This window comes from Ptychodera flava, chromosome 21, assembly GCF_041260155.1.
Source record: "Ptychodera flava strain L36383 chromosome 21, AS_Pfla_20210202, whole genome shotgun sequence".
Taxonomy (NCBI): Eukaryota; Metazoa; Hemichordata; class Enteropneusta; family Ptychoderidae; genus Ptychodera; species Ptychodera flava.
The window spans coordinates 34,739,746-34,761,992 of record NC_091948.1 but is presented as its reverse complement, the minus strand read 5'-3'; the positions used below and the strand labels follow the sequence as shown (position 1 = coordinate 34,761,992).

The 22,247-nt window shown below is 36.9% G+C and overlaps 1 protein-coding gene across 1 annotated transcript; it reads left to right on the top strand.

The window, feature by feature from the left end:
* Positions 1-19,181: 19,181 nt before the first annotated feature.
* Positions 19,182-20,951, top strand: LOC139122103 (forkhead box protein D3-like). Its single transcript, XM_070687493.1, has one exon. It carries the CDS (start codon positions 19,389-19,391, stop codon positions 20,310-20,312), a length of 924 nt encoding a protein of 307 aa, XP_070543594.1. The 5' UTR covers positions 19,182-19,388; the 3' UTR covers positions 20,313-20,951.
* Positions 20,952-22,247: the final 1,296 nt, after the last annotated feature.

The window sequence follows — 22,247 nt, the reverse complement described above, 5'->3', positions numbered from 1 at the left end:
AAACAAGGCCCCTAGAATCATAGTTTAAGATTTATCAATTTAACTAGGGTTTTTTCCCTTGAATGTCTGCATATGCCATGCCACAAATAACGCCCGCATATGCTTGTCACATTTTTGTCTCAACCTGTTACACCTAATAAAAAAGAAGAAAAAAAACAGGGGAATTGGTTTAGGAAAATACATTAGTTCATTTCCGTGTATATCTGTAGACAGATGAGGTTATAGAATACCGCTCAAATTTGTAGATTGAAAACGGAAGACAGCGTAGAGGCTTCGTTCCTAATAGAATTAGTGTGCCCTGAATTGTAGACACGAGTGTACGCATTTTTATGAAATATAAATGCGGCAATGAAACTTGATTGACTCTTAATGGGGATACGCTAAGTACTCAACTAACAACGCTTGTTCATCAACCAAGGTACATTTCCTCCAGGGTCCTTACGCCATAATTTTACTTCATCGTAAATGCACTTGATCATTATTGTATTTGACGGAAGCTATGGAGCCAGGCTTTCAAACGTTTTTCTCCAAACAAATTGCGACTTAGAAACAAGACGAAAAACAAATAAAATGTGGTGTTTGTACACTCTGCCCTTCTTTCGCTTGGTTGTATCTATCACGTGATTCGACGAAAACATGCAACGTTTCTGCCTGATTTGGAGAGAATTGCTTTCGTCACTGTTAATGACATGTTGTTATTGCCTACTGTCATGTCAGGGTTTCTCACCAAGCTTTTTTGAAGCCGTCACTTTCAATGATGCTTAGCTTATTCTCATTCTAATTATTTTAATTCTAATCCTATTGTTACAGTGTGATAAATGCGACATTTCCCCGCACAGCTAGGGGAGTGCATTAATTAGAACATCTCACCCCGCTATGAACACAATCAAGTATTTTGAAACAAAAGAAGGAAAGCACTGCAAGCTATTTCAATACAAAACCGGTCTGTTGGTTCAAATAATCATGAACAGGAATGACAAATAATGGACCGGAATGTTATCACAATATACCACTCCTATACACTAAGCAGAACTCTGTAAATTATTTCATGTCTAATATCTCCCCTCTTAGCAAATTAAACGAAGCGACATCTGTATGTCACTATTATCTTGGTAATGAAAATTTCAAATCATGTTGATGGTGTCGCTATGTTTAGACGTATCTTTTACCATGTTTGTCTCACATTGATTTTTATACTAGACCGTTTTGTCGCACTACTATTTTAATTTGTCAAATTCGTTAGTGTGAATTATGATTCAGATGAGATTTTAATAATATGATAAATGACAATATGATAGTTACGATTATACAAAATCCTTAACTTGACTTTGAACCAGTAAGATATTCTGACTTGCAGGCTTTCTACTGTTGCTATAGAGAGATAGAGATACGTGTATGTTCGGGGGAAAATGACACAGGAAATGAGCACAATTTCTTTTGTGTTGATAATGAAAACGCAACTTTCATTTTTGCTTTCCTTATTCAAGTAAGATATGACGATCAATGGCATATTTATATGATTTATGATGATGTCATAGGAAAAATGTAATTATATTCTACGAACGGACTTTTAAATAAACAAAATTGAACACGTCCACACGTAAAATGAAATTTAAAAGCAATGAGGCAAAATGCACTTTGTGTGTGTTTTTAAAAATGATATCCCTTGATGGACGAGATATCGTAAAATTCCCATTTCTTTCCTGGTTTTAAAATAATTGTTTTATTGAAGCGAATTACTGCTAGATCGTGACCTTAAATAACACCATGATAGCTTAAACAGTCAACGAGATCCTCAAATACCGAGACAGAGTTTTTGTAAGCTTGTAATTAACATTTCACATTAATTTGAAAAACAATAAACGTCAAGGTAACATGTGAGATGTGGCACGTTAATGCCACCATGACGACCAAGGAGAGGACAGTTGTTACAAACAAAGGAAAATTGGATGGTTTTTTTTGCCTGCGAAATTTGCAACAAGATCTATTCAGGTTATAGATGTTGTTCTAAAAAGAGAGTCTTAGATTTCAAAACAATTTAAATTTGAATAAAGTTAATATATAGTTAAAGCAAAGGTTGAATTATGATTTCAGTTGTTTTCATGTCAGCAGTTTAAGTAATGAAGATATGTTAAAACAGAGTAAAGCCAAGATGTCCACCTTCAAGGTCATCACTTTCTGAGCGCTATAAAGGTGTTACACTTTGACAAACATTTGCAATAATCGCCTCACACAGGCATCTGCTATGTATTCATATCGCAATGTTTATAACGCAGACAATCCATTGATATTACTCGAATATTTTCCCGGTATACTCAGGTAAGGCGTGAAACAACGGTTTATTCAACCATATTTCCGTATTCTCTAATTGCCCCCTAATAAAGATAAATGGCAGGTCTTACAAATATTTCGTCGTTGATCCCGACTTCAGAAGAACATCGTATTTTACAACCGTTCAAAAAAGAAAGACTAACGAGTTATTTAAGAAGTCTGATAACAGTCACATCAAAACAGCATATTTTATCACCATATATATACTAGATTTGGCCGAGGAAAATTATATCAATGTTATGTGTTTATAGCAAGCTTTGTGATGTACAAATTGGAATGAAGAATACGTTTGCTGTCGGTCTACAGACACTTTCATGTGCGGAGTGCGGATAGAGGAAGCTTTGTGCGACAAATGGAGTGGAAAGATGAACAGCTTGCTTGCTATCAGGCCGCCACTGCCGACTCTACGCCTGATTAGGATAATAGCACTGGTGGGCAAGTTGACTAGAAGCTATAGAACAAGGAAATTTAACATGTAACTTAAGAGGTAGTGCGAGAATGGCTATCGTCCCGGCAGTACTTTGAAAATGATGTCGTCACTAAAACATGTTCCATTTAGAGTTTACAAAATCTCGTAGCGTTTTGCACTGTGTTTCATTTAAGAACATGACGACGCATTTACAATCTTTAATGCCAAGATGTCGGTGAGATATGAAGTGAAATTTGTCCAACGTGTCTGTGCAAAGAGTCATACTATTTTGTCTGTATACTCTTGATCCTGACAAATTACTTGTAAGATGTCAATATTTCACGTATTAGATACAGAACCAAAAGACATTGTTCATGAGTTCGCCGCCACAAATACAGTGAAACGCTGAATTGCATGTCCATCACTAATCCTGTGTTCATAGTTTAAACACGGTAGTTCCTATTTCACTTTTAACACAGCTGTAGCACTCTCGCAGTACATCCCTCAAATGTTATTCAGTTAGTAAAGATCGTTGTGATCTGAACTTCAACCTTTACGGAGAAGAATTTAGCGATGTTCGGTTAGACCTAATGAGTTGTCCCTACTGATGTCTCTGAGGTCTTGCGTCCCATGTACTCTATAATGTGCTAATTGATAGCTGTCGCCGACTAAATGTTCCCAATTGAGCGAGATTATTGGTACTATGCCCACTATAGATCATCGCCACGGAGAATGAAAGGTTTCCTGATTTTTCAAAGTAGAAATTTTAATGTTGTTCTTGCCGATCCATTTGCTGCCAGATAACATCTTGGTTAGGGAGATGCACCTTTACGATACTGTTACTTATACAGTCCAAATGGAGCTAACGGCCCGTCTCTATATCGCCCTTCAAATCAACAGTGTAGTCTGTGGAGACTCGTTTTCTGTTCCTCAATACCGGGCACCGGTTTGTTTTCCCTGGTAAACAGTTTACAAACACAGCAATGGTCTGAGATAGACACGACGTGTTGTGTGTTATAAATGATGAGACACTGTGAAAAAAAACCGGATTTGTCGAGAAGGGCAAAGGCAAAATTTTCTCATTTTTTAAATTTATTGTGAATCGATATGTTTGGCGCAAGTTTATTGTCTGTAAAATTCACGGTTGATTAACTTTCATTATACGGCAGTCTAGAGGAACATGACACGCTATCATGCTCTTAAATTGTCGTCACCGGAATGCTTATTGGTAAGAAATCCATACGTCATAGGTAATAACCAAACTGGGATTTCTCAATATTCCCTACTACGTGCTCAACGGTAACTTCGACTTTAATTTGCTTAATACCATCAATATTTTGAATCAAATTTACCTGTAAAAATGTAACAGAAACATTGGAATAGACCAAGATAGGAATCACCACCAAACCGCAGAAAATTGGGCGGAATTGAGTTATCAAAATTGATCAACGCCTGTCAATGGTAGTGAAGCCAGTTGTACAGGACATGTTCTGGTCTGTACGTGCTGTTTGGTTTTTGTCATAAAAATTATCATTTTGACAAAAACATTTGTCATGCAATTTGATCACGATGGAAAGGGTGAGAAGTCTTGAAATGTGCTATTCTGTAACAGTAAAGCTTGAAAAATGGCGATAACCTGCCGGGCACTGACTAAAATATATGAATTAGTTCAGCTTAATAAGCTACGCAGACAAACACCTCTGTGTATTCATATATTCTTGATATGAAATGACCCAAAGATGAATATTTCTGGTTGTTGGTCGCACAAAGACAAGCTAAAAGATCACAATATCGTGATAGTCTTTGCAAGTCTGTTTCAAACACTATGTCCGTAGGAGACAATTTACCAGGTGAAATAGAGCATACGTGGTTACTATAAATGCAATGCAAATACTTAAGATATGGCTTAATAACACACTCAAGATGGAGTCGTGTATTAAAATGGTGAAAGATATCGAGTGAAGTAAAAAGCACTCTAGTTGTTTTGAAATTCAAATGACTTGACATACATGGATAGTGGATTGATCCTCGGTAACATGTACGCTTCACAATGTCTGCATATTCGGTATTACCATGCAAAAGATAGGGCTGGAATCATTGACAGCGCCTTTTAATTCGGTAAAATAGGGTAATGCGAATGATGCCATCGCACCTCGTACATTGACTGACGCATTTGATATATCATTAATTGTATTATCGTAATCTATTAAGTTTTATAAAGTCAGTCTGTCTTAAAAGCCTACGACATCGGTGTTGTTGATGTGCAGCCCTGCTGAATTATCGTTGAAAAATGCATGTACAATTCTCCAATGGCCCTCTTTCCCAAGCGGTTTACGGGCAACCGTCCACGCTTACGTTTTCAAATATTTTGTGAAAGCCGTTGTGTTTGTCAGAGTGTGAGTCACAAACAACGTGATAACGACAGAAAATTGGGCGAGATTTTTAGAGTCGTATTACTATGACAACAGATCAGACTTTAAAATGAACCTCTTTGACTGTAAGCACCAGAGTGACTTTTCACAACTTTGTCATGATATGAAGCATGGTTTTAGTAAGTGGAAAGCGTTCATTTGTGAGTGGGAACAGGTGCAGGGATCCAAATGAGAGGACACTTGTGAGATGTGTTAGCCCCTAACTGCCATGTATATGTTTCTATTTAACATGTAAATTAATAGTTAAAAGGCTTGCTCTCGCATCGTCATAAAACATCTCGCTGTCAAAATCGGGAATAACTTCACATTTTACAGTTAGAGATGCAAGGCGGGCTCTCAGCTGTACCTACAACCATATTTATTTATACCCCCGGGCTTGCACACATAGTTCAGTGCGCATGAATTAAATTTCGATTTGTACCTTTTACGTTTTAAATGTCCGGCAATTCAATCAGCTAACCCCTAGAAGGGATTGGTGTTATGGCCGAGTACAAATACACACACATACATACACACACACGTCACCCTACTCAAAGTCCAACGTTTTTAGCGAGTAAACCGCAAACTTAGCAGGAGTTAGAAAGCGCGCATTTGATGACGACGGCCACTGATTAGTTAATACTCAAGTAAACGATGATTAAGTGCGACCCATTTTCTGGCAAAATATCATGATTGAGGGGGAATAGACGGGCAATTAATATTTGATAAGTTTAAAACGAAGGAAATTAATAGGCGTTGTTGGTGGTATGTCACAAAATCGTATTGATTCCGTTGCTACATCTCCCTCTGTAGGCTTGTCTTAATTGAAAGCTTTTTACGGTGACTTTTAAAACCGGAGTGTCAAGATTTTTTAAAAGCACTCGCTTAAAATAAGCGAGATCAGAAAGACGCTGCTTAATTCAATTACGTCACTAAATTCATTTGCCAAATGTAATGAAATAAAAGCTTGCTTGAAGACAGCGATTGTCGTGTGGTGTTGTAAGCAGGTTGTTTCCATGGCAAAGGACATGAGAAATTGACACATTTTTGACAAAATTCCTATCAGTCGCTTAAGCTATACTGCGAAAATTTAACATTAGATTAAACGGTTCAAATGTTGGAAATTAACCATTATCGAATATATGACACAGTCGACAAAGGAAGCCGCTATTGACAAAACAGCAAATTTTATTTCAATTTGGTAATTGTGTGCCCAGTGTAAACGCCGCTGTGACCAAAGTAAAATATCCAAGACAAATGATGCATATTCGGTGTTATACAAATTTAAATTAATAAATGATACTTTTGTTGTATCTGTTCATAGGAAACCGACCAAAGGATGTGTGTAAGTTTGCCGTGTAAGTGTTTACTTAGAGTAAATAAAAAAAATAAATGTTCACAATATTTGAAGATAGGAGCTGATTGCTTCACTGTGAAATACAATATATTTCCTCGACTTCGTATAGCAGTATTTGCGTCAGCTGGGTAAGGTACCTTTCCTTTTCTCGAATTTAACGTGTTGGAGCGTTGATGTTTTGAAACCAGAAGCAGCCAAGTAGAAGCGAACAATGGCGTGGGCATTTATTTCTGTAAATAGAGTCCGCTTTTAGAGATGGTCCCTGGACGCAATAAGTCAATGCGGCCAACAAGGCGTGCAGTGTTTAGAAAAACGCTTGCAATCCATCGGAAATAATGCAAAGTGCCTAGCTTTAAATGATGAGTCATGTCATCTGGAAAGTTTAAGAAAGAGATCTATCCAATTTTGGGTTCATTTCGCATTCGACCGGTTTGCGATGAAAAAGGCCTTGCTGCTCAGTGAGACGAGCGTAGAGTTTGTCAAGCTTCTATTGAAACTCGTCATACTGAGCCAGACTGGACAAGGACGTGTAAAGTGGATAGACTGGCAACTATATTTTACAAAAACAGTTCTTGTTTTGTTCCTACTACAAAGGAGTAGGTAAAATGTGTTGAAATCCGTGGTTATTAAACACTTTTGAAGGAGGAAATCATAATATTTGAAATGGACACTTGGAAAGGTGACAAACTCTATGTAGACTTATGGTGTGCTTTTTATAAGACTGACCGTAAAATCTCACGTGAGAAATTAACAATTGCCATGTATGCAATAAATGCCAGTCCATATCGGCTGTTCGATTTTCTCCCACCGGACAACAGAGCAAGAGACAGAACAATGCTTACAGGCAATGCCTACCATCTGCAGCACTAAAAATCATACAAAGGCCGTCATTTGCCTCTATAATACTGAAAACATGGTCGCAGCAAGGGCTAAATTACCACAATAAGTGACAGACACGTAACAGCCACAATGCACACCATCAGAAGACGAATAATAAAATTCAGGTTTATGATTACCGGATCTTCAATTTTGATTTTCAAATCAACGTTGGAAGATGTCGGCAGGAGTTACAGTAATCTGTCAACACAACTAGACCACACCACTTTGATGTCCATATTAAAAAGGCGCCGGACGCAATTTTAGGTTCAATGCTGTATGGAGAAAGTATCGCGCCCATCAACTTTCAGCGCAGATGGCTCGGATACAACTGTCTTCAATTTTGTTATCGAGCAAATACGAAAAAACAAGACCGCAGAGTTCTTTTAATCATCAGCTGCTAACATTTTTCTCTTCCTTTTTTGCATTGAAAGCTTCACATGGGGAGCTGAACAATAGCATTATGGCAAGCAATAGTCTGTTCTGCTCACATGTAATAGACCATCTTACTGGTCGCTAACAAAAGATTTCCACAATTACTTGGCGGGAATCGGGAAATGTAGTTCAACGGTGAATTATTAGCAATACAGGTTTTCTCTCACAGAACTGTGACCATGGTTTGCCCGGTAACAGCCAAACTTTTACACAACACTTAAGTACAACATCTTCAAATCAATTTCGATATGTTTACTCTCAAAACCTGCAACTCACTCGTTCAAGTCGTTGCTGTTATACTCGGCCACGAATTCGCTGTACACACTTTGAAAACACCGTAGCAGGTTACTGCGCCCTAGCTATTGAGAACACAGTTAAAAAAGTAGCTATCTCTACTACCCTGGCAACGCATTTACCTAAATCGCTCTCCCCTCTTCATACACGCTGTAGCCATCTGCTATTAAAATTCGTAATAAAAAGATAATGTAAAATCAAAACAGCAACTACTTTTGGCGCGTTCTCTTAGTATTTTTCTATGAACATTTTACATTGACTCCGTGGGAAAACATCGGGAAAAATCTGCTGTACGATATTTGACATAGCTGGTTACACATGGAACAGCCAGTAAAAATTTAACCGGGAAGCTTCGGGGAAAATATTGACAAAGATAAACAATAAGCTTGATGAATACGTTGATGGTGGCTGTATGCATGGATAACGAGGATCACTCACAAAAGGTGCGAATGCCTCACCGCCCCTGTAATTATCGCGTTTGCCTAAGGTGTTAATAAGGTGAGTGGCTATAGCATTGAGGTTCCTTTCTTCTGTTGTACCGTAAACAAGCTGATGATTATTTTGAGTTGTTTGAGCTTACCCTCATGAAATGTATCACTTAGGTGTTGCTGTTGCCGAGATTTTACTTGAAGCATAACATCACTTATGCGAGGTGTTGGACTGTAGACTTGTGAAGACCAAAGCCGATGAATTGAAATGATGTGCATATACCAAGCCAAAGACTTTAATATGAAAGACTTGGGATTTTTTAAGGGGGGGGGGGGCGGTAGACGCGTTGAGCAACACTCATTGCATTCAATTTGTGTACAACTCTCGCTTAGTGAATTATTGGTCACACGTATGACTGGTGCATGCATCTCGACCGCATTAACACTCATACATATTGCTTCGTTTCATTTACCATTTCTCTGATGCAAGATGTCTGACGAAACGTTTTTAAGAATTAAGAAGGCAAGCCCTGTTTGTACAATTTACTTGATGAAAACATCATGGACAAAAAGCAAGGAAGGGCATTACACTTTATAGACACATTTAAGTTGGCATCAGCTGAAAAATCCAAAGTTGTTTTCATGTACGGCGCGTATTCAGCAAACTTGTTCTCAGAAAGCAAACAAGCAAACAGGCACAGTGCCAGACAAATGCACGTACAACGGCACACAGGCACAGTGCCAGACAAATGCACGTACAACGGCACACAGGGTCAGTGCCAGACAGATGAACATACAACGGCAGGTACTGTGTACTTCAGGTACTGTGTCAGGCAAGTATGTAATTGTTCACATGCAATTGTTCTCAATAAAACTTGTCTGAAAATCTTATTTTGATAACTTGAAAGTCATTTACACTCACAAACAATTCGATGTATAATCTTATACATTGTTGAATATGATCGTTTCTATCTCTGTACAAGGTTTCTAATTAGCTGCATACAGTTGTGTTATATGGTACATGTTTGTATCCATGTTATTTTTCTATGTTTGATTTCACAATAGAAACCAATATTATAAAACTTTGACATACATTGGCCATCGTCGATCAATGAGCACTGAAGATGACCATTAGACATGGCTGAAGCAAAGAGCTGTAATGTTTATTTGTGCCGTACAAGCACTGTATTGAGACAAAACAATTCTCAGTTGTGGGAGGCCTCAGGGAGGCGGAGTTAGTAATTACGGCGAATTTAACTACAGTAATTGTTTGGTACAAACAATTGATCAGGATGGTAGGGACCATGTGCAATGTATTGACGTCTTCGAAAAATCCTTTTGCAAAACATCTACAAAACACTTACACAAAGATTCTTTTGAAATCTGTAGACAATGACCTCATCGATGTACGGTGCCAATCATTGAATGCATTCGATGCGTGAGTTGCTATCTCCATTCTTCTCCACGCAGCAGGTAGACCATAATTCGTCAAATCACCAATCACACTTGGCACGCCCACATTTTACAATAATCCAAGGCGCCCTTGGACCTCTACAGTCACCGTGTCTTGACGTCATGTACTCTTTACTATATGTCTTACGATTTCTCGATGAAAGGACAGAATTCTGAAACTCTGGCTGCCAATTTTACAGCTATGTTGTGCATGTTATCATTGTCTTCGACATAATTTTGTCACCATTCAAAGCAGTGATACGAATGCCAGCTTGTAAAACTGTCCGAATTTATGGTCAGCTTTACTGGCAGACAATTGTCCACTCAATATATATAGCACACACATTTATAGGCGCATTTTCATGCTGATAGGGGACTATAGACCACTGCCTTTCTGGAGATCTATAGACCACTGCCTTTCTGGGGATCTATAGACCACTGCCTTTCTGTAAGACACTTACGTGTAGGACACTAAACCGAATCATAAAAATAAGAATGATTTTTGGAAAATGTAGGAAGTTGGCATTTGTATTAGCAATTAGGGCATTTGCCTTAAAATGACACAACAAATCGTTGACATTTCACTGTCAAAAATGAGCAGAAAGAAGTCGAATGTCACGCATGGATGTGTACATGCAGAGAGTTCAAAGGATAATGTATAAATATAATTTGACTATCAACTGTTGGTTATTATTGATATTAAAGTGGCGCAGCTTTCCAGTGTTTAAGGATTGCGGGGCAATCGATGCAGAATATTTGAGACCGTTTGAGCTTGATACAAAAACAGCCCATGCGTATTCCAAATTCATGTTTCGACTAAAATACATGTCACAATACTTCTGACAGTTCTGTACTCTGTTCACGGTGCACACAATATCCCAGTGTATTTCAAAATAAAAAGGTAATGACATAGAAGTACTGGATTTTGTATAGTTGAACAGATATTTGACTAATTCTGTTCAAAGTTGATTGATAAAGACAGCCACAGGGCGTCGAACTGCAAGGCAGCCTGCAACTGCTCGTCGTTCAGAAAAAACTATAAGATTTTCAGCCTTCCATCCAATATCGTTACGTGAGAAGAGCAAAGATACCAATTTCATTCGAAAAATTGCTGAAAGTCGTTCAAAGTAAGTTGTCATTTTAGCCGTTTTCATGAACATGGTTGCAGCTGTTATTGTGATAGGAATAAATCTGTACTCGTATTCAGCTGTTATATTCACTTTGCAGGAAATACATCGCCCGGTACTTTGCAATAACTGTGGAGAGATACCCACATGTATATCTCCAACACATACCAGTTGCATTTGCGCGAATGATATACATGATGTAGGAACGTGCCAGGCTTTACATGTAATACTACTTATAAATTCAAAACGGCAACAAATCTCTTTCCAAAAATCTTAAGAAAACCATGGGAAAGGAAAAGGAACAAAGCACAATTGTAACAGGACAATTCAAGCGTTAAATGGTCAAGCGCATGACAACAAACAGGCATCGCCTTACTCTTTATTTGGATTATTATTTTCCAGTCAAAGTTTTAAAGAAAGTTTTCAAAAGCTTTTTCATAATTTCACCATCTTTCTTTATCCACACGAATGCAGCATTATTATCGACTGAATGAAAATCACACATTATTTTCAGAGTGCTACTAAAAGTCGCACTGTTCTCCAGTCAATGCCGTAAGAGGGCGATATCCAACGGCTTTATTATGTTCTCAGGTCGATCAGCTGAGGTCTTTGTAACACAGACATGTTTCTAGGGTGCCCGGGTATCCTTTTTAGAGGCAACCTGAAAAGTTATCATTTTCATTTGAGCCAACGAACGACGAAGCATGCTATTCTTAGTATTATAAATCAGTATTTCAGCTGCCCTTGACTTAGGGATTTGTTGTGTCGACACACTGGATAATGTCATACAGGGTTGCAATACTAGACGTTACCATCAGGTTACAGATTAACTCTGGGCGTAAAACCATGTGCATTGAATAGAAAATTACTGATATTAATGTTTCACAAAACTTACACCACCTAGGGTACAGTTACACTTTATCTAATGATGACGAAGAGTAATCTTTTCTATGAAAAGTCGAAAACTTTACAGGCACTATGTATGTGGATATCACAAGGTGATAAGGATCTGTCCATGTAGGTAATTTTTTTACTTGATACTTGTAGCAAAACAATATTTGTATTGCTAAACGTAAACATATGGCGACATTTGCTGACTTTACTAAATTTGTATAGAATGCACAAAACATTGGATGCTATACTGCTCACAGGGAAAAGAAAACGGTAAATATCTCCAAAGCTATCGGTCTACAACAGTAGACGGAATATTATGCTTGCAAATATTTTCTTATCCAAACTCTCAAGTAACGCTTTATTAAACTGTTAAATTTTTTCGATCGGATTCAAGGCTCTTTGAGAACGACACGTCTTCCGGTGAACATCGCTACCTCAGGCTAGGCCTCCTGTCTTTCACCACAGTCCCTCTATGGATAGAGGGACAGTGCTTTCGGACCAATGTGAGAAACTACTTGCGTACGTAAGACATTTACCCTTTACATAAAGTTACATGAACATCGTCCATCGATAATGAGTCATTCCCGCCAGATTAACATACCTAAATACTCATTGATACACTTTGAATAAATGAATACTTAGCTATTATGTCAAATTTCCTGCAATTGAACTTTACTGATATTAACAGGCATGCGCAGCTGCCCTAATTCAAGAATGTAAGTGCGCACCTTGCAATGTTTTTCGTCAGTTGTGAGAAATGTTTCGCTCTTCGCACATTAAACGATTAGAGTCGGCATTACTGTGTTACAAGAATAAAAAACCCAAATGATCTGCCGTCTATTCAAACGACATTTTAAACATTATCATTTGTCACGTGACATTCTGGCTCTCTCCTACCTTCCTGAACTTGAAAACACAATTACTCGTCAGTTGAGTCGTATTGTATGTTTTGTAAGATTTTTCCTGAACATGACCTGATATCTACGCTGGGCGTGATTATGTATTTGATCAGAGTTCTTGCCAACGTTCTTAAATTTCTCGTTTAAATGACATATTTATATGCGTACGTCCGTGAATTTCTATTGAATTCATTTCATGAATCTGTCCAGTCAGGACAGTGACGACTTTGTCTGTAGGCATACTTAAGATTTTGAAGTGCAATAACATATTGTATAATTCTCCTAAAACAGAACAAAACTCGAAAAATCAGAGAATCAAGATAATGAACACCCTGCAGCAGTCTTGCCACTGTGGTCAATAAATCAATTTGAAAACAATACTGTTTGAGTGAGTGGATTGGTGTTATCTACACTGTTTATTTAAGTTGTGAAAAGTTACATATTGTTCATCCTACATTCAACTTATCAATACTGATATATGGCATTTCCTACATTCCACTTACCAATACTAATGTATGCCATTTCCTACATTCCACCTACCAATACTAATGTATGGCATTTCCTATATTCAACTTATCAATACTAATGTATGGCATTTCCTATATTCAACTTATCAATACTAATGTATGGCATTTCCTACATTCAACTTATTAATACTAATGTATGGCATTTCCTATATTCCACTTACCAATTCTAACGTATGACATTTCCTATATTCAACTTATCAATACTAATGTATGACATTTCCTACATTCCACTTACCAATTCTAATGTATGCCATTTCCTATATTCAACTTATCAATACTAATGTATGACATTTCTATTATATAAACTTCTCAATATTAATGTATGGCATATTTCCTGTATTCAACTTATCAATACTAACGTAAGCCATTTCCTATATTCAACTTATCAATACTGACTATAAAAATGCACAATGTGTAATTCCTAAAAGATAGAGTATCTATTATTTCTTCAGTGAAGCAATTTGACTAAAGGTTTGTCTAAGTGTTTTGTTTATGATCATTTACATTCTCTAATTTTCATTAGCGTTTTACCGGTAAACATATTTATACAGGTTAAGTAGGTTATTTTCTAGGGTAAGGTCATGTAAAATTGTGACACTAATTTCGTCATTGTAATCAAAAGCAACATGCGCGGAATCGAATAACTTATTTCACCCAAACACCAAAGTCCTATATGTAATGATGAATGATGTCAAATTGAAGTTTTTATGGAGTGTTCCAAAATCTCATTGAATCACGTGACAGTCTCTATCAAAGTTGTAAACGAAAATCACAAAAGATCGCGTGTTGAAACACTTTACTGAAAAATCCACCATCAGATCGTGTGATTTGACACATTTGTCAGTGAAAATGTTTGGCGGTGCTATGATCCCGGTACCATGTGTTGGCGGATATTATTCAGCTAGCAATAATGCAGCGATGGACGTGTTAAGCACTTCATTGAAAGAGGTGTCATTTAATACAGGTCTGTGTGCCACTTTGTATGGACATAGTGAATTTTTTAATGATTTTTTTTATGAATCTACTTCTGCTAGTTAAAATGAAATGCTTACGTCACAACAATATTCAAATATGTGAAACTTTGCATGAGAATTCAAAGGCGTGACAAACATATAAAATAAAGTGAAATACAAAGACAAATTAAAAGCTGTTGTCGATAGAATGCATTATACAGCACTAAAAAGTACACTTTCTATGAATGAACAAGCTTTTGGATGAATTAGTTTATTTACCATTTTTATGGAGAAAATCTGAGCTTCGAAGTAGATTAAACGTAATCGATTAGGACAACTGGAAGCGACGTACAATTCGTCACATACCTGGCTGCCTTACTAAGACGTGTCATCCTCATTCTACTAAACTTTGGATAAACATGCCGTTTCCGAAATGTTGACAAATTATTGACACATGCCCGTGTTCATTCTTGACATTTCACCGAAAGAAAGGACTCAATATGAAGCAAATTAAATGCGACCAGATTTAGTATTTAGTGCGCATTGTCCCCTTACTTTTCAAATGACAACAAACAAGTCCCGCTGAGATGAGTTCTGTAACGAATATATCACGCCATGTCCCTTCCTGAACAATAGAAACATAGGAAACGACGTGTTAAACTAACGGAATAGTGTCAGCGGGCGGTGTGTGTCAGCTGTCCCATCAAAAATAGATTTAGACTCTGATCATTGAAACCAGGGTCTTAGCAACACCACCCATCGCGATTACCTAGATAAAAAGCTTTTCATTTCGGAGCGAAGCTATTCTTGCCTTTTGCAAAATCCTGTTCAGCATAGACATTTGTGGCATAAATGATCATTTAACTGTGAATACTGCGAAAGGGTCAAACAACTATGATAACAAATGGTGAATTATTTGCCTAATACTCGAAAAATAACTTATGTTTGGTCTAATCTAGTCGTATACAAAGATATATACAAGATTGGCCCCGACTCAATCTGTCCGGTTTATCGCTGTTCTCCATTTTTGTCTCATCTCTACGACGGCAGCAAAACAAGATCAGGACAGATAAAGGACGGACCAAATCCTTTACAGTACGACGCCATTCCATTTCATGTAAAGCTTTTTTTATCGACAAAGTTTCAGTGAGTTCAAACTTACCAAGGCATTGATCAAATCAAAGGATTCACAAGGAGATAACAACCAAACTATCACCTGGTTTTGCTTTTACTGCCCGAAAAATTTATATTATTTTCCTAATATTCTCTGAAATACTACGACAGTCTTCCTAGATCTCCTTGGTGATGACAAATAGCGTCAAGGATAATTATGCCTTCCATTTGTAGTTATTGAACTGTTGTCGCTCAGTTAACCTGTTCCCTGTAAAACGGTCCACAATCACCATCGCTAACAATGGGTTTGGGCTAAACTCTGGTGGTGAAAGGGTTAAAGGAAACACAAAGGACGAAATAAGATTCAAAACTACATTAAATGAGCTTAGCGTATCTTATAACATGAGTTCAGAAATGCTCAGACTTGAATTATTTAGGAAGACATGAGTAGATGTGTTCCAATGATACACAAACTGTACATTTTCTTTACAACCATAAAATGTTGAGACAGAAAAATGTCATTCCAAATGATGTTGAAATAAACGAGTTTCGATATCGTATTTGACCTTTTTTTAATATATATGATACAGGTAAAAAAGCCAGTCCTTTGCAACATTTAGAAATTACCAGCAGTATTTTCGAGTTACATGAAGATACTGATTTTGTACGTATTATCTCATAAATTGAACAGTAGCTTACTTACTAATAGTTATGAATCACCCCATGGTAGTTTTGATAGAAATCAAAACAATGTGGCTTAAAATCCCTTGCAAGTTGCCTATGAATTTTTAGGGGAACCAAATGATTGTTTTTTTTTCAGTTTTCCAGTTTAATTATATTTATATTACTATATCAAATATTATATATTCGCAAGAACTAGAGAAATATCAAATATCTATATTGGTGGAAAACCATGAAATTTGCAGCAACACAATTAGTTTAGCTCCATAGCCCCGAAAAATGTAGATAATTGCCCTATGATTAATAAAAAAAACCAAGTGAACATATATAAACAGGGTAGAGCTTCCATAATTAAGTCAGGTGCATACTTTATATAGTCAATATTGACACACTGAAACGCTTCGAGGATTTACCCTACTCTGATATCTTCTAACATTTAGAAGTTTTTTTATGCAAGTAATTGAATAAAAAATCGCATGAAGGTTGTTTTGTGGTTGGTGAATTTGAATAGGAGCTTACGCAGGAGAAGAGTACCATTAGACTGATTAAGGTTGTTTGTTAGGAGACTATCCAATGTCTGGGTGCAAGCTCTGAGATAATGTTTTAACCTTTAAAAACAAACTTTTAATATTTCCCTTAGGAATTTCTAAAACTCTGGATTATTGCTTATCAATTCCCTACCCAATCGGTTATCAGTAAGCAGAAAAGGAAACGAATCAACCTCGAAATAACAATTGCAACATAATTTCCATTGTGAAACGATGTTTAATCATATTTAAAGCAAACTGAAATCACATAATGATCAATGTTTTACATTGTGAAGGTCTAAATTTTTTTCCTCCTTTTTTAAAGCTAATGTGGTTGTAATACATACGCATACGTTGTGTAAATTGATTGACGGGTCAAAACACTTTGCTTTGACACATGGAGTTCAAAATCGATAACAATTACATTAACGTGCTTAACATTTACGTACTTTGTACGTTTCTTTTATGTTTGTCATGCACCCCGCCTGGTCTTCTATGTCAACTCACATCACGTGATATGGTGAATGAGATCTAGAGTCAACACAATTTGTCTGTAGTCAAGTCAAGAGTGACTGTCGAAGTTTTCAACTAGCTCTTCAACTTAGTAAATTTAAGCAGAGAGTGTATAGCGGGTCATATGCAGAAGTGACACCCCATCGTGTTTCAGAGACACAGCAGAGTTGAGGGACAAGCTGCACACAGCGTACATAATTACCAACTTGTAAGTCGCAGTAATATCGAGAATTTTTTTATAAATGCTAGAAAGGTTCAGTAAGGAAAGTACAGAGCTCATGATTAAATATCTCTCATCCAAATTGTCAGAACTAGAATATTACGAAACACCGGAAGTAAAGGCAAACAATTTTTATAGTGGCTGTAATTCTATTAGAGCTGATGAACTCATCAGAAAATATATCAAAGTAACGCTCCAAAGTCAAGAAGACCCAGTACTACTGGACGGAAAGTATTATATAAAAGTATACGGCTTCAACCACCCTTGGTCTTCACCTACTTCTTGCCTTTCAAGGTGGTTATAAATAAACGAACTCTTGAGTTTCTATTTAAATCTTCTACACAAACTACGATCGCTATGGATCAAATCTGTCCCTGCTGTAACAGCAGTGATGAAAAACAAGATAATTTTATTTTACTCATGTAAATTCTCTGATGCACTCTGAGACGAGTTTTATAATTTCTACAAAAAGTCTCGTTTTCTTGTTTTTAGACTTAGCCTTCATTACGCAAGTGCTCCAATTATTTATTTGCACAATGAATATGAATAATATGAAACCATCATTTGCTCTGTATTTGCTACAAGTTCAAAACAACAACCACTCAGAGTACGAAATTTCTCTGGAATAAAAAAGAGTTATAGTGAGAGACATATTGTTGTAAATGGAAATGGATAAAAATATTATGATAATTTTAATAACTTTATTGCTTTTTGAGGCCACCGGTCCATATACTAGGGGAGAAAAGATTGAACCAGTCAAAGTTCACTTAAACGGTCAGAATCACATAACTATAATATAGAAGACTATAAATGAGTGAAAAGGAGAAAAATACTACCAATGATAAAAGATAATTGAGAACTGCGTTTTCACACCTTTCCGAAAAGCACTGTCACCTTTCCTTGCTGTTACCAATGAAACATCTTCAATACAATAAAGTACAAAGATAGATCTGGTCAGTAAAAGCGAGAAGGCTGTTATTTTTCTCTATCCAAACTAATGCATTTTTTAAACAACCATAACGAAGAGGGCAGTATTGTAATGAGTTCGTATCCAAGTTAGCAAATTGCGGCATGCTCCAAAAGTCTGCGATGGAGAGATATGGTTATGAATAATTTCACAATATTGTGATGTGAATATCTCTGTAAGAGGACGTCACTTTGTTTGATGAGTTTAAGAAAACATTTTGTTTGAGGGAGTTCTCAAGGCAATGAAAATTATCATACGTTGGTACAATTCCAGAAGGCGTAAATTGTCTTCCAAAATATATGGGAGGGTTTGTCTGACAGCGAGGTGGAGTTCAGTAATGAGGAACCTATTGTGTGAGGACATCAAGTGGTTACGATTTATTGTGCAATGTTTTCAGTTTCTATCAAAAAGACAATATGAGAAACAGTCGGTGTTCAGGATGTCAATCAAATGTAGTCTAAATCCAATACAAAACGTCTTAATAGAAACTATTATGTTTGTTGTCACCCATGTCATTGATTGGATATACTGTTTTGAAGCAAAGTAAACCATCACGTGACTTCAAGACCTTTTCATGGCTGGGACCAAGGCACTTCTGATGATTCTAGATGAATGGAGGGTTTATTACACCCGTTGATTAAACTGTTTGATCTACTCAACTTGATGTCTGAACGCCGAACAATTCGATTCCGTCATAGTTTTATAAAACCAATTGTAGTAGTTTGATCAATATTGTGTTGTTATAAGGTGTCCACTACTTGTAACCATGGGATGGCTTTCCTATATAAACCGATGAAGTGAAGGTAGAAGTGACATTCCGATACACAGATACAAGTAGTTATCAAGGCTACCTCACTCTCTGGGTGCCTTATGTACTTAAAACACGCTCGCTTTGAATAACTGTTTACGGTTAAGCGATCTAAGGTCATTGTCCTGTGCACAGTCCCTCTATCTGTGCAATATCGATCAAGACGATGACTGATTTCCTGACGGGTGACAGAAGCTTGACAGGTGAGCCGCTAGTATATGATGGCCTTTGTAAAACCTATAATCAGACGTCCACTCATTCGTACCCATCAGAGTTATGTAAGGACCAAGCAGAGTTAACAAGAAGCGATTCTCCAGAAAATATTGCCCATGTACTGTTATCTTTAGACTCTGGTATAGAACAATCTGATCCATCAGGATTTTCCATCACGACCGACAACAATATTCACAGAAGCCATGATTGCAAGAGAAGCATAGCGGAACGATATAAGAAACCAAATCACTCCTATATAGCCCTGATTTCCATGGCTATACTGAGCACATCACAGAAGAAGATGTTATTATCAGACATCTATCAATACATCACTGATAACTTTCCGTATTACCGCAACAAGGACAAAAGTTGGCGTAACAGCATTCGCCACAACCTTTCGCTAAATGAATGTTTTACGAAGAACGGACGAAGTGAAAATGGGAAAGGCAATTTTTGGTCAATTCACCCAGCTTGTCAGGAGGACTTTTCAAAGGGAGACTTTCGTAGACGACGAGCTCGACGAAGAGTTCGTAAATGTCATCGCGACCAAGAACGGGTCACTATGACAACATATGGTTACGGCTATATGTCAATGAATTCTCCTGATCCATACTACAATGTGACGTCACCATACAACGCATTCGTCCCGATGTCATATCCAGCTGCATCTGCTCTACCTAGAGGACTTTTCAGTGTTGATGGTTTCTATTGTGAAGATCAACAATCAATGTATTCTCGTTTCCATCAGACAGTTGCTACTTCGCCACCAGTTGTTGCTGCCACTCACTTCAATGCACAGTTCGATTTGCAAAATTCATCCAAGACACCCTTACCGTCTTGGCAAGATACGTTATCTCGACTACCATCAATAAACTAACATCACAGATTCAGTATAGTTTTGTAACATTTGAAGTTTAGACGTCGTCTTTATGCATCATGTGCGTTATTTATGTATCGATGACGTTCCGTTTTGCAAATTTTCATTTCAAAGTTTTACCCAGATGCAAACTAGTTTCTTTGTTTCTTAGAATCTGCAAATGATTGATTGATTTGAAGGGTGGCATTTTCATAGCTATGATATTGGTTATGTAAAGAGATGTAATTTTATAAATATGGCGGTTTTTTTATTTTGTTTTGTCATTTATTTATTTCTGAGCTCTATATCTGAATCACCTGACGTTGTCAAAAACTAAGCCATGTTATTTACCATGAACCGTACACACTATGGGACAGGATGCGTGTTTTAGATAACGAATACTTAGCATTCGATAAGCGCAACAGAAATTGATGGCAACGTCCAGAACTGAGCGGAAATAAGTTATTTCAATACTGATTACTCCGATAAGTCAACGACCTTCACAAGTGTCGTTTTCTTGCATGAGACTAGCAGGCACATAGAAAATTCCAAAAGCATATAAAGACAACTTCATTTTAGTCAGAGTCACTTTGTTCGCTCACTGATTTCAATCTTTTAGATTTTCTTAGCCTTTCAATAAAACCCACTTTTGCTAATTAATTAATTAATTAATTTGAAGTATGTATGTATGTATGTATGTATGTATGTATGTATGTATGTATGTATGTATGTATGTATGTATGATATGTATGTATGTATACACACACACACACACACACACACACACACACACATATATATATATATATATATATATATATATATATATATATATATATATATATATATATGTATATGTATGTATGTATGTATGTATTTGTCTGTCTGTCCGTCCGTCTATCTATCTATCTCTCTACCTATCTATCTATCTATCTATCTCTCTATCTGTGCATCTATGTATGTATTCTACCGGCAAGGCAACAGTAGGGAATCACAAAAATGTGTTTAAACTCTGAAGAACAATCATAATAACTAGGAATTGGTTTTGCAGGTCAATCATCTCAATGGTATAGGCAGTATAGAGTTGCTCTAACACGAGTAAGATATGCAATCTTTGTTTATCAGAAAAGCTACAAATGTTAAATGCTGATAAATTCAAGCGATTAAAAAAACGTTCACCAAAGTAAGTACTATTTTTTGATCTTCTACACTGGCCGGGTGAAAAGAGCAATTGGTACAAGGCTGTTGTATGGTCTGGTCTGGTGATTTTACAGATCTATGAGTCTTGCATTACAATATTATTGCTTTACACCTGCTTGTGCAATGCTTTGTCAATAAGACATTCTTTGAATTCGCCAAACCCATGACCAGCGTAAGAGCTCCCCTCTCTGTCGGTAAGCTTTTCGTTGACACAGACCACAGAAGTGACAATTTAAGCAAACATGCGTCTCCAAACTGACACTAAAACCTTGTGTTCAAACTTCGTTTAAGGAAACTCAAAGCCAGCAATTTTGCTAAAAGAGAAACATATGATACAATTTACCGATATTTGAAATTCAAAATGGCCGCTCCCTGTGAGAAAATCACATTTTCGATATTCACAGAAACAAGATGGTAAAAACTTCATCTTAAATGAATTTCACTCAAGAAACAAGATGGTAAAAACTTCATCTTAAATGAATTTCACTCAAGAAGCATACCAGCAAAGTTGTAAAATTTTGAGGGCCTGAATATCTGTCCCCGAGGCGCATTCCATGTTAACTCTTGAGAACTATAAAGCAACATGAATCTGTGTAGTCTAATGTCGATGGTATTTCGACATGATTTTTAAGTAAAACAAGAGAATACTGTACAAATAAAAGAAAACTTATGGAAAACATGGAATTTCCAGATGAAGGCCTAGGGGAACTTTACAAATCAATGCAGCACTTGGCATTATACATAATTATAACGTGC

What these genes read in the sequence shown, in the direction of transcription:
- LOC139122103 (XM_070687493.1), top strand. Translation starts at nt 19,389, where the DNA reads ATGACTGATTTCCTGACGGGTGACAGAAGCTTGACAGGTGAGCCGCTA.